Below are 14,227 nucleotides of genomic sequence, written 5' to 3' on the forward strand. Positions count from 1 at the left end.
GGAAGGAGTGGCAGAGACAACGTGTGATGAACTGACTGCAACCCCCCATTTCCCCCCCCCAGTGCTGCTGGGGGGGAGGAGGTAGAGAATTTGGGAGTGAAGTTGAGCCCGGGAAGAAAGGAGGGGTGTGGGGAAGGTGTTTTAAGATTTATTTTTTTATTTCTCATTATCCTACTCCAATTTTGACTGGTAATAAATTAAATTAATCTTCCCCAAGTTGAGTCTGTTTTGCCCGTGACAGTAATTGGTGAGCTATCTCTCCCTGTCCTTACCCTGACCCATGAGCCTTTTGTTATATTTTCTCTCCCCTGTCCAGCTGAGGAGGGGAGTGATAGAGTGGCTTTGGTGGGCACCTGGCATCCAGCCAGGGTCAACCCACCACACCTGCCTGTGGTCTTTCCAAGGAAGGGAAGGGTTTTGAGGCTGTCTACCTTCCCACGACTGGTAGAATTCCACAGCAGAGCTGCCATGAGCACAGGAGGCAGCACGCACACCTACCCTGCTGAACAAGAGGGCTGGGGCAGGACTATATCCATACTATAAAACATTTGGCCTTGGTCTTCCCTTGCTCTGTGTGGTGTCCTGGAATTGTTATTTAGTCTGCATCTGATTTTCAGTTCAAAGTGCTTGAAATAATGTGAGGGTTGTGCTAGAGCTCTGCAAAGTCAGAGCCTGAAACGGAGGGTGCTTATGACATGTTTTGGGCACAGAACAAAGGCATGTAGTGGTGTTTGAGGGAACAAAGCCTGATGAGATACTGCCAGAGGACTGTGTACGGAGAGAACCTTGATGCAGTCTTCTCCATGTCACCTTTTGGAAATGGTCCCTGCAAGGGGTCCTGGGTAGCAGCGCTTCCCAGGAAGAACAGATAAGCAGAGAGCAGAAAGGAGACTGTCCTTTGCCATGTTGTCCATTTGTCTGTAGGGTTTCAGGATACCTTGGCATCTTTCATAATATCCATCAGTAGCATCCATCTTGTAGCGCACAGCAGCACCATGATGGCTCCCCTCCCATGAGCAATGGTGCTGTGCTGCCAACAGCTGGCAAATGACTGGCAGACCAGGCAAGTTCCTCCACGAGAGTAAGGGATACGACAGGCTGGGTTACATCTCCTACCACCTTCCAAGGGCAACTAAAACAATGCTTATTGCCAACAGACTGCAACATTTGGATAGCCCCCAAACACCTCACAACCTTTCAGAATTCACTCTCTCTGCAGCACTACGTGGCAGGGCATGCCAGCACTCTTCTTTTACAGATCGGGAATGAAACACAGTCCTGAAAACCAGAAGTGAGCTGTCTGCAGCCTAAACAGGATGTCTTTGAAATGAAGAATTGAAACTAATTCCCCTGAGACCTTGGCCAGCAGCTCTGGACAACATGCTTCTCCTTCCCGGTTGAGCATCCCGCATTGTGTGGCACTGCCCTTGTCTCTTGGCAGCACCACTGAACAAATAAAAAGAACTCCAGTGAGGTCAGGGTTTGATGTAACAGCTCCTGAGGGAGGATGTGAGGGTTAGCCCTCGGGAGCCTCCTAAGAACGCATTTGCTTTTTTTCATATTACAGAAACAGTTGGAGCCATGGCTCTGTCACTCATAGCCAAGATGAGAAAGACAGATGACTCAGGAACAAGTTTCCAGGACAAGAGTGTTATACACAGCAACAGCCTATGCTGGCAGATAACCCATCGCACAGATGAAAAATGAGACGTCTTTAGCAAATGGGTCTAGATAATGTTGTAAGGTGGTTTTGAGGGCATGACACCACGTTTTGTGTTTAATGGTGCCTTCAAGAACGCCTTGGATGCTATTACAGACGAAAAGCAATAAAGCAAGGCAGAGAGAAGCTTGGAAATCTTCCATCCAAGCCACTCTGACCAGTTTGTGTATCGTGCCAAATAAGTAGCAGTTATTACAGAAAATCATGGTTCAGAGAGCAGACCTCAAAGAATAGCCTATACTAGCAAAAACCCAAGTCAAGATCTTTTCCTAGCCAACTGACACACCATGACTCACACCCACACGGCTGAACTCTGTTATACTTCAAAACAGGCTGGCTGCACCCGTCCACTCCTGGGCTAGCTCCTGAGCTGCACCCCAGAGTGCTAGCTGATAAGAGCCACAGCAGCCAGCTACATACTTGCTGCAAAATGTCCTTGGCGTTTTATGCTCACAGAGCATCCTTAAGTGTCAGACATAGACTTAGCACCACCTGCACCAAGAAAACCCTCGTTACAGGACCTCAGCGGCTCCAATTCTGAGTCCTAAATGTGCACCTTCTTCAGGCTGTCCTGTTGACAACGAAAAGCCAACATCTATACTAGCAAATAAACGTGGTCAGGGCTTGGGCTGAGAAAACAGCACACAATGTCTGTCTTGTGAGTTTTTAGCATGCTTCCTGGCATGAATTTGGCCCAGGCTAATTACTGGTTTCCCAAATGATGCCTGGACATAGTTTAGGGATCCATACAGTCTCAGGGCTCTTCCTGTTTTGGACGTGGCCAGCTTGCTCTGGGGAGTGGAAGGATTTAGCTGTTGGACAGGAGCTACTTCATCCTAGTTGGCACAGAGCAAGACTACAGTTCCTGTCCGGTTTTATTTACTAGTTTAGCCACAGTCAAATCACCCTACCACAGCTGCGTATTTCACTGTGATGATAAATCTTACTACCCCTTATGATCTGGACATGACTGGGCATCTCAGGCAATATGGAAAGAAAGGGTTTGAGTCTTATCCAAAATTTATGGAAGGTAATAGAAAGCATTTCTTTCACTTCAGTGACAATTACCACTAACACTGATGTGAATGCCACATTTCTGTGCAAAGGGAAACTCTTCCCCAGGCAGACCTACAAAATCAGTTTTATTCCTTTTACCAACGGGATAATGGAGAGATCTAACTTTTAAGTACTGTACCCAAGATGCGACCTGAGAAATTGAAGTGCAGAATGAAGAGCTGCTGAGTCCCAGATGTGTGTTGGTCCTAAGGACGTTCCTCCTCTTGCTGGCACTTCAGATGATTCCAGATCTGGCCAACTGCTGCAAGGGGCAGTAGCAAGTAACATCCCCAGGTGTGTTAATTAGTACCAGCCCATACAATGGCTAATTTATGCATTTTTGGCAAGGTTTTACAGATTGCTTCCAAAAATGGTTTTCCAAAAGCCAGTTCTTTGATCATTTGAAAGCAAGAGAGAAACTTCTGCAGCAGGTCCATGGGGAAAAGGGAACAATGGTTTTATTAAGTCTGCTGAGTTAGGAACTTGACAGCATCAGATGAAAGGAAAAGCAAGTCTCCCATCTCAATTTAAACTGAGCACACATTCACCCCACAGACAGCTTCTTCTAGAGCAAACAATTCTGTTATACTTGGTGAACAGAAAAACAACAGGGCAGCTCTGAATCCATCCCTCATTAGCAGTCTGTCTCATCTACAAGCAGTTCCTCGGGTCTGCCGATTAAAGATTTCCCGTGCCTTGGTGAAAGGAGCAGGCTAATTGATGAGGTAATGCTTTTTTATTCTAATTAAGGACTTGAGTCATCCTATTATTGTAAAGTCCATGAAACAAAACATGTTTAAATCTGCCCAATTACATCATGTTCAATCCTCTTCCAAAGCAGAAGTAAAAAAAAAAAAGACACTTTTGATTCTGTGTAGTTGTAAATTTATCCTGTACCCCTTCTAAAGGATCTCCTGCCTCCTACCAATCTGTCTCAGTTAACTAAGGACTTGCTTAATACGCCTGCAGAATGGCTCACGGCAGCTTCTGCACGCCTTCATCACTGTTTAGTTCTGCACTGCTGCAAATGACCGCACGTTGCTGTTAAACAGGATGGGAAAATCAAAAGCTGAGAGTTCACTCAGAGGACTATGGGAATTATTTGAAAGCTGGTGCCAGCTAGTGGCAATGGTATTTCATTCCAGGTTCCTGACATTACTTGGCTCTACAATTCTTCTATATACAGAAAAGTGTGTGATAAGTTTTATGCTTTAATACATTGTAAACGATGAACCAGGTCCATTAAAAATCCCATGACATCTTCCTTAAAAGCAGACGTATCTACTTTAGCAAGCTGGTCAAATTCCAAGCTGGGTATTTACATCGGTGCAATTCCCCCTGCATTTCCAGTTGAACGTCATGTTCTTCACTTACTGTCTGATGCTGCAATGAAGTGTTGCACTAAGCTGATAAGTCCTTGCTGCATTTTACCCCAGGTGTAGTTACATTTGTGTTCTGCTTGAAAACACTGCCGGATGGCGTACACAGCTGTAACACTACACAGACTATAGAGTTATTTGCAGTGCTTTGGGTTTAGGATGATGGTATAAACACAAATTTACTATTTTTAAAACCCATTAAAGTATATTCAGTGTTCTAATCAGAAAGAAAATGAAGCACATTAAAATAATTACTTAAACTCCTTCCCAAAGGATCCTCATGTTCCAGCTGTGTATGTACTGGAATCACTCAAGCCAGCCATGACAGAAACTCATCACTGAAGTTTAACCAAGGCAATTGCTTCAACATGCAACATAAAACCTGGGGCAATAATGACTGCATAATCTTATGAGACCAAAAATCCAACACTAGACCAGGGAGTATGAATGTAGATGAGGACAATGCTGGCACAGGGGAAGACTCTCACAAGTTTTCCTTAGGTCAGGGAAGTGACTACTTCCAGAATAAAAGAAAACACAGAGCAACCAACTTTAGATCTGTAAGTTATGCATTCACTCCTCTCCAAACCTCTCTGACAGTCTGAGTGCCCTAGCTCTGATCCCAAGGTGCAGTTCTTTCTGATTGCCAGAAGCAGACATAGCAGGAGGGTTTTTGCAATCACCTGTCAACTATGCTCTCCTGAAGGAGTGCTTATAGATGTAACCTACGCCAACCAGGAGTACCAGAAAATCTCAGTTTTCCTGAATGCACTTACATTCAGTTAGCACTACCACAGAACAGCAATGACAGAAGAGGGCTGAGTCCTTCACACATCCAACTCGATTCCCCTGGTTGGAAAGTATAGCTAGAAAAGGTTCTCGGTTCCACCACTTGGAGCCACCCAAGATCTTGGTAGAGTTGTCCCAAGGAAAACATATTCCAAGAGCAATCACTTGGAAGACACAACACAGAATGAATATGGATGATTCTGTGAGATTCAATAGCTAAACATGGTTTCATTTTCAATTGTTTTCTTTCAATCACCCTCAACCTTCCATCTGTGGGGGGACAGCAAGATTTGCAGTAAAGAAACATGTGGGAAGCTGTGCTGAGGAGATGGGATTGGAGGCAGAAGGGAAAGAAAAGCCCTTTGCATGGGAAAACAACACTCACAAAGCACCTATAAACATAAAAAAAAGTTCAGGACAGACAAACTGGAGGGACTGAATTCCTGCAAAGAGAGCATCCCTGCCATCCTGCTTTACTCCCTAGCCACTCAGTTAAAACACCTCCAAGGAGAGGCTATAAGGTTACCCCAAAAAAGGGTTGAGAGCAGACAATTAAAAGTAAGTAAGGCTCATCCTTTAACTGGATGGATAACGCACACTTTTTTGCTGCCTCTTCCTCTTTTTCCTCTCTTTGATGGGGAAGAACACTATACCAGACTATGTCCTTGGTTTCCAGAAAAATTTCAACTGTCAGAAATGTTTCAGTAGAAGACAACGGGGCTGTTTACTGGGATTTTGCAAGTTGCCAATCTGACAGCAGCTGGATTGGAATTGCGATAAATACTTGTGTCACTTGGCAAAGTGACGGTCAAGCATGCCTTGCAACCTAAGCTTGTGACTCAACAACTGACAGAAAATAAAGATCTGCCTGTTTAAATCTCTGAAGGCTTCACAGCTGTGAGCACGGATACACACACTGCTAGGAAAACAAGGCTCTTTCTTTTCTTGTTCATTGTTTTAACTATCTGAATTTCATTAAAGAAAAAATAACCTGTATCTTCCCTCTTCTTTGATGTTTTGACACCTTCGCTGTCTCTCAGCTGATCAGGATGGACAGACAAGTGTTTCTACTGCTGTGCATGAATTCTACTGGATTCAGAGGGGAAGTCATGCATGTGCCTGGCTAGACCAAAAGGCAGTTGTGAATTTATGAGTGGCTGAGGAGTAGAAGGATGCCTGAGGAGTGGCATCCTGAGGAGTGGCAGGAGTACAACTCTGCCAACCAAGGACCAGAAGGCACAAGCAGCTGAACACACATTTTGACAAGTTTGCTCCAGACCATCTGTCCAGCAGACAGCAGCTGTGCCATGACACCGCTTCAGCCTGCAGAAATTCTCTTCCTTGGAGGTGAAAATCCACCGGCAAGCACACTGCCCTCACCTATTACAGCCTTGGGCACTCCATCAATAAAACCACTTGGAAACATGGTAAATGCAGGACTCCCCTTAAGCCAATTTCTGCCTCTTCGCCAGCCATTCTCAGCAGCCCAAGGTTTCTGGCAGAGGAAGCAAGATCAAACCTTGCCACCTGTTTCTCCCCCAAAGACAAAAGGCTGAGGCCATCCTAGGCTCTTCTGCCACAACAGGGAAGAAAAGGAAAGAAAAGGGAGCACTGGGATGAACAGCTCAGGAGTCAAACTCTAGCCTGGCTGCCATTAAGGGGCTGGGAGATGTGAAGGTGTAGGACGCAACCCAGAAACAACTGCTGGCTCTTGCGCTGATCTACCTCCTCCTGCAGCCAGCCTGGCTCTGCGGGGCTCTGGCAAGGCCAGGGCTGGCTGCTCCTTCCCTGCCAATCTGTTGCTCAAAGCAATTGCCCGTTTCATCTGCAGCCAGAAAAGGCCCCAAGCCCTTTAATAATCTCCTTACCAACTAAACCCAGCAACGGCAAAGGGTGGTTGAGCTTGCACCGGGGTGGTTGAGCTTGACCCCAGCAACAACTAGCTACAGTGCTTTTAAAAACGTTTGGCAGCAGGCCCCCAAAAGGTCAGTCCTCACCAGCCCCATCCCTTCCTAACTATTGTCAGGAGTTAGCTGCATCTGCGTTTATACACAACAGATGCAAAGCTTCAACCTACCCATGTGCCTTTATTCCTCTGGGAAGGCACAAATTTGGATAAGGAGAAGCCACAAGGGGAAATCCGCTGAAACAATAGCAAAGGTAGAGAGTGGAGACAGAAACTCTCCAGGACTCATGAGGAGACAGAAGAGCTCTTGCCTGGGGAATACCCACCTCTGGGCTCTGCAGTTTGCCAGGAAAAACCTAGGGCTGAGGGAGGATATGCTGTCACTGAAAGATTTAGGGAGGCAAGGGAAAAAGGACGGAAGGGAGGGAACCGCATGTGGAAGAGAGGCTCCCGCGAGGGCTGCGGAGAGCTGATGGAGGCAGGAAAGGAAAGCACAGGAAAAGGTGGGTTCTCCCAAGCTGGTCAGCAAATATTACCTCAGAAGTTAATTGCAGCTGAAGAAATGCATGCACAGGGCTGCTGCATGCTTTAACCCGTGAAACAGTCACGCTCCTTTTGCAAAATTGTTGCTGCTTTGTTCAGAGGAGCTGGTTCTGAGTCATTTTAATCAGTTGCTGTCTCAGGTTTATTGCAGTAAACTGAATACAAGTACTAAATTTAGTTGTTTTAACTACAAAGTGAGAGGAGAGAGATGCTAAAGCTCTTGACTTCAACCTACAAACAATAAAACTGCATAGTTCATCTACAGAGGGAGAAGACAAAACCCAATTCAGTTACTGTGATGTGTTTTTTAAATTGTTTTAAGATTCAGAGCTAGAAATGCCTAACTTGATCCTGCTTGGATCAAGTAAAAAAATCCACAAGCGGTTGCCTGAATTCCCTACAGAAAGCAAAACCCTAAGGAACCCTCAGGGCAGACTGGGAGCAAACATGGCAGCAGGCAGAAAGCTAACCCCTGTGGGCAGAGGAGCTCAGGGCCGTACTATTTTTTTTAGCAACTCCTTCACACCCTGGGCCTGAGCACAGGAGCTCAGTTCAACAACTCAACTGTTAGGACAGTCCCTGGTGCTCCCCTGGCATGGGACAACTTGCCTTCTCCCAGATTATCCTAATCACTGCCCAGGAGGCAGCACAGGCCAGCAGCCATTTCCAGTGGGCATTCTGGACGTAGCAAACGTAATCTGGAGGACAGGGGAATGTAACGCTGTAGACATGGGCCAGATACCGCCCAGTCAGCCTCAGCCTACGTGCCCTGGCATGGCTGAGCTGACTAGCACCGATGCTGCTCAGGATTCCTGCTTCATATGTCTCTCTTCACTCCATGCAAACCTGTCCTCAAACCACTGGCAAATTACACCTTTTTCCATTGCAGAATTTTCAGCAATATCATCAGGAATATCCTAGCTGCGGGTGAAGAGCTCCTCCATCTTGTGGCTGTCTTCCATGCCTTTTCCTTCACAGGATTAGCCTCTTTTGGATCTAGTATTCTTGCTTCTTTCATTCCTGAAGGCATTCCAGGTGGAGAAACCCCTGCAATCGTGACTAGCCACACAGTAATATTTTGTAATTTACCAGGACAATCCTTTAGAAGGCAGCAGTGTTAAAAGATACTGCACCTCTAAAAACCCAAGTGTATTGTCAAAGCACCATGGTAGCCTACTGAGCACTTAAATACATGTTTCTGCAAGCATTGAGATAGATGGATTTAGAGAAGAGTGATAAAGAGCGGTATTGCGCTCACTTTAAGGAGAACAATAGACTAAGATAAGTCAATGTACCTAATATTGTCCCTACAATGTGGAGTAAAATACATATCTGATTTCCACTTATAAAGGAATTAAAACATTTTAACAAAGGGATATTCTAATGATTGTGGCTTACCAGAAAAAAAGAAAAAGAAAAAAAAGAGATGCTAACTTTAAAAAAAATAGTTTGGCTATGACAGCCTCGTGACTTACAAGTCACTGTACACTTACACTGCCAAGAAAAATGAAATAGAGCTAGAAATGTGCCACCACTACAAAAATGAGTACACTCTATTCATTCCCTGCTGCACAGCTGATGTCAAAGGACCATCTTACTCAATATTAGGAGTGCTTGTTCTTACAGGACCTGTATATTCTGTCCAAAGCTGAAAAGACTTATACAAACGTCCAGGAAAACTTGCAGAGTAACTGGTGACAATCCACTGGAATAACAATACTCTAAACTATCAAGAAGACCAGTGAGAAAAGAGGAGAAGATATACCCCTCAAAAACATATTTCAAATGAATTTCAACAATGCATCCCACAAACGTAACCTAATTTTGTGCACCTCTTATTCTAGGAAGAACTAGGCCTGGGGAAAAAAAAAAGAAAGGAGGAAGGGTGTTAAAAGCTGAAAACTTCATCAGAAATACGTATTATGGCTTTTGAAATGTCCCTGATTTGGACAAGAAAAAAAGCAGTCTTTCTGTTGTTAAGAATCCCAGACATTGCCCAAGATCACCCTGCTAACACAGAAAGCAAGCTTTTGCTCATGAGAATCATATAGCAGAGAAACGCAAAGTTTGTAGACCATCATTGTACCCACAAAAGCTGAAGAGCAGAATTGGCAAATGAGTTGCCCACCAGCCATGAAAGAGCAACTCAGACACAGCCTTGAAGGCGAGGAAGAGAATCAGCACAACTGGGATGTTTCCTCCAGGCAAAAGGAACCAGACCATTATGAGCTTCCACGTGGATAATCACCAGCAATACAAAACCAGAAAAAAGACCCTAGTTTAGCATTTTACCCCTAAGGCCAGTACATTTAACTGGATATCTGGTGGTTCAGCAGCACAGCAGCAGTTCTGGGCCAAATCCAAGTCACAGCCTTCTGGCCCAGGAGGAAAGGTTGTTACCAAATGAAGCGTGCTGACAACATATGGAGGCCTGTGCTACTGGAGCAGTTTCATCCTCATCCAGAAAGAAAAAAACCTGTAAGATTATGCCAAACACATGATTCAATTTAGGTCAGAGCTCTGCTGCTCAAAGCACCCTGGCCACTGATACTGCTTGGAATGGACTGGCTTGTTTCAGTGCTGACTTTACATCTTTTCAAAGGTTTTTCACAGGGAAAGGATCATGGATTTTTTTTTTTTTTAACCTGAATTTACTATGCATTAGGGAGCAGTTTACTACTAAACATATTTATCAAGTCTGCATCACCTTTTTTATTCATCCCCATCCCAAAGTAACTTCAAGCACATCTGAAGCACTAAAGCTGTGAGGCCTGCAAGCTCCCTCTTTAAAGTGTGTAAGGACCTAACATTTTAATGGGCATAGAAGACACCCTAAAATGGTCACCCAAGAAATGCCCATCCACTGACAGTTAAGCTCCTGCCTTTGGCCTCTTACCTAGACACCTATTACTAGATGGCATAAAGCTGGGATATGATGCTTGTGTCTGATCTGATCTCCATTGATGTGAATTGGAAATATCTTCCATGGAAGCAGGGTGAGTTACAGGAGAATAGAGACAATGTAAAATCAGATTCAGGATTCTCATTTCCACTTTCATGTTTCTGCCTCAACACTGTACATGTGAGATTTATAAAAATAATAATAAATACATATGGAGATTTTTTTTTTATAGACAGCCAACCACTGGTTTAGAGTGAAAAACATCTGACTGCATAACATCTCATGCTGCAGCTCTGTACCAGTAAAGACCATACTTCTTATATAAATGAAGTTATTCTGATTCAGTAAAGAATTCTGTTCTCAAAAGGAATGGAAGAAATAAACTAAATGAGGATTAAATACCAGATCTTGTCATCCTTCAATGCATTAAAAGACCAAAATAATCAAGACTTTCAAATGCTATGTCAAACTGAGCAGAGCAGAAAAGCAAACTTCTTGCTTGTTTTGGCACGGCAAATTCTTTACAGCTTATACTTGTTGTAAATCGGAAAATACAACATTGCATTTGCTAACCCAATAGATCATTTTCCTATCCAAAAAAGGACAGCTTCTTTTGTAAACTTACCAACTAAGGACCATTTTGTGGGAAGTACTGCTTTATTTAACTTCTCATTGTAAATAGTTATTTAACTTTTTTAAACTCTTCTTCAACAAAAGAATGATTTTGATGCTGAGTAATAAAGCGCATGCTTTGTCAAAAGAATAATATTTAAAGTTTTCTGGTGATATGTAAAGGATTAAATGCTTCAAGTAAAAAGGACAATATCTGGACACCAACAATTACATATGATTATAATAGCAGGAGCAAAGTCCTAATGGCGCTTCCAGTATTAGTCATTGTAGTTGACCTGACTTAGTGTGGAAGACTCCAGCTTAGAGCCTGGAGTGAATGATCCCCTTGGCAATGATTCAAGGTAATTGGGAAACACCAAGAGAGGGCTCTGGCTTGTTACTATCAGTTACTGCCTATTGCTATGAAGAAGCATTTTGAAAGCACTGTCTGGGTCCAAGACAAAGAACATTCAGTAGTGGCTGGTGACTGTGGGTGGCTGAAACAATTCAGTTGAGTCACTCAGTGCTTACTGAAGATCAAAAACAGCTAAGCCTTTTCTACATGGGCATCTAAAGCCTGAGACACCCTAAAAAAAGTAGTGACTACTCATGATCCCAGCCACCGAGAAACTATATTTACTTCCAGGCTTCAGTAGTTAGAAATGTTTTTGGGAATTAAGTGAGAAATTCCATCTTGAAGTGAAGAAAATAACTGTCTGAAAATTACTGGACAGGTAAGCAAACCCAGATACTAACATCAGCAAGCTTTGATTCAATTATTGTTTCTCAAGCTGTTATTGCTTATGCCTTAGCGGCATTTAGCGTGTGACACCCTCAGATAAGGGAAGAGGAAACAAAAGCCTATTTGTGAACATCATGATTGAAATGTTGGCTCTTTTGGTCTTTACGCTGCTGTAACTTTACCTCCTTGTAGACATAAGTGAGCTCAGAAGCAGTTCCAGACACTGTAAAGACCAGTGTACTCCAGAGCAGCACATCCAATGGACCCTGGTGGCTTTATGTTTTGTGGTGGGACCCTGCAGTGTCCAGTGAAGTGCCTACTGTAGCTGAAACTGTTATCAAGGCATTCACAATGTCCCCCTGTCACTTGGATTTCCTGAGGAATGCACTAAAGAGGCACTACAAACTCTCTTCCCTCTACCGAGGCACCTCCTTCATGAACTGCAGAGGCCTCTCCTCTGTGAAATTCAGCTGAAAGTGTTCGATGTTATAAAATGTTGGGATGAGAGGACAGTGACATAGAACAGCCTTATTTGTTTAGAAAACTAGGCTAAAAACTAAATAACAAAGGCACTACCAGCCATACCTGATTATACCAAGAGGATCTAAATCTTCTTCCTCCTCTTCCTCTTCTTTTTGCTCCCCTTTTTTGGCATTTTCCACTGATGAAAGCTGTGAGATTAAGTCAGGTGTATTCTCCTCTTTGAAAAAATCCAATGCCTCATTTTCTTCATCTTCTTTCTCCTTGTCATCAGGAATGTTTTTACCCTTGAAGTCAATGGCACTAGTAGATTTTGTTCCTGCAAAATACAGTAACAGATGCAAGACTGAGTACACAGGATGACAACTATGTTTTATTTAATACCTCGCACCTGTTCCTGATGTTTTTGTTTAGGGAATGAAGGACACGATCAGCTTTTGTGAAACTCTTTCAATATTCCTGACTGTCCCTTCTATCCACTGATGTGTCATTATGTGTCCGATCTGTTTACTGATTTAAAGTAGTTAATTAGAGAGAGAGGAAATCAACTTTATCTGAGACATAACAGTGCATGTCTAATCTGCTTATTTATGTTCCTTTTATAGTCAATAGAAACAATAGAATTTCCACGTGGTGATCCATCCCATCCAAATAAAGTTGTTGGAGAAGGTTTCCCTCTGAAGTGTCTATTTCTCTCCACTGGCTACAGAGAGGCCGTAAATACTCTGCTTAGATGTAGGTAGCTAACTTTCACATAGCTAGCTGAGATAAAGTACACTTTTTGTTACTAATTTAATTCATGTGGGATAAAATTAGAGCATTGGACAGTATGAAAAAGTTTCCACAGCAGTTCTTCAATTTACACTCAAAAATGAAGCCTGAAGTTCTAACTCCCTTCAGTATGCAAGATCCATCCAACTGAGCAAATTCAGCAAACTGAAACATGCACTTTGACCAAGTCTTCCCACCATACTTGTTATATGCAAAGCCCAGGAGAATGAGGAAAGAACTATTCCTTGCTGTGGAGTCTCTGGATGTTCAGGAAAGCAATTTAAAATGAGACTAGCTAAAAATAGGCTAGTGAAAGCCATGATGGATAAAATTCATGGTTTCATCCTTTTGACTGTTAAAGTAACATGGCATGGGAGACTCATCTCACCCAGCTTTTCATGCTTGCATCTGCCAAATCATCCAGGGCAGACTTCATTGACTAAACGTGGGTGTCTACACTGAGCAAGTGGTCTTATGCTCCCCTTATGGGCAAGAGAGTGCTGGTCAGGGTAGGCAGTGGATGTCAGGATGCTGCTTATCTTATCCCCACAGTCATCTGTGTATTACCATGTTGATTCTCCCTAAACACCCCTGAATATATCGACTACGTCTCTAGCATCTGTAAGGAAAGCGTACACAACTAGCTTGAGGAGCTGCAGTGTATGTACTGAATTCCACCCGGTTTGGTAGGGTGAGACTTATATTATTCTAAGGCAGATCTCGATGAACAGGTCACATTACTTAATCTGTCCACAGTCTGTCTGGACAGTATAGAGACAGTCCAGACTAATTCAGCTGTAGACACGCGCACAATGGTTAGGTTAATCAGCATGCAAAGGTTAATCAACATGAATTCTGAATTCTCTGTGCGAGGGGTCTACTTTCAAGACAACACTGCCAGGGAAAAAAGAAAAAAAAAATCCAAAACCTTGTTAGCAAAAGAATTTTGCCAAATATTATGCAATTTTGCCCCCCTTGACTTTAGGAAGATGCCAGTCTCACAGAACTTGAATCTGGCCACACTTGACACTTTTGCAAAATCAGCTGTTCACACATGGTGACTTGCTAGCACCTTGCAACTTCACTTCCTTAAAACTAACACTACACTGAGAATCCTGCACAGCACCAGGCTGAAGTATTCTCTGCTCAGCAGCTCTCAGCTGAATTAAGAGCAGAGAGCCCATCTGTTCTATTCATTCCATGACTCCCTGCTATGCCCAAAGAACATAAGAAAGGAACTATATGAATTACTGGAAGAGGCAACAAGAGCTGGACAGGAGGCTAAGGAAAATTAAAAAAAAAAAAAAAAAAAAAAAAAAGGACACTA

The 14,227-nt window shown here is 43.4% G+C and overlaps 1 protein-coding gene across 1 annotated transcript in view; it reads right to left on the bottom strand.

Moving 5' to 3' along the window:
• Positions 1-14,227, bottom strand: part of HS1BP3 (HCLS1 binding protein 3) — a 47,676-nt gene that overhangs the window by 21,293 nt on the left and 12,156 nt on the right. The window contains exon 5 of the mRNA XM_009280505.2: positions 12,235-12,448. Within this exon, the coding sequence (XP_009278780.2) occupies positions 12,235-12,448 (214 nt within the window). The remainder of the gene's footprint in view (positions 1-12,234; positions 12,449-14,227) is intronic.

Source organism: Aptenodytes forsteri, unplaced genomic scaffold (assembly GCF_000699145.1).
Source record: "Aptenodytes forsteri isolate BGI_AS27 unplaced genomic scaffold, ASM69914v1 Scaffold67, whole genome shotgun sequence".
In the NCBI taxonomy this organism is placed as follows: domain Eukaryota; kingdom Metazoa; phylum Chordata; class Aves; order Sphenisciformes; family Spheniscidae; genus Aptenodytes; species Aptenodytes forsteri.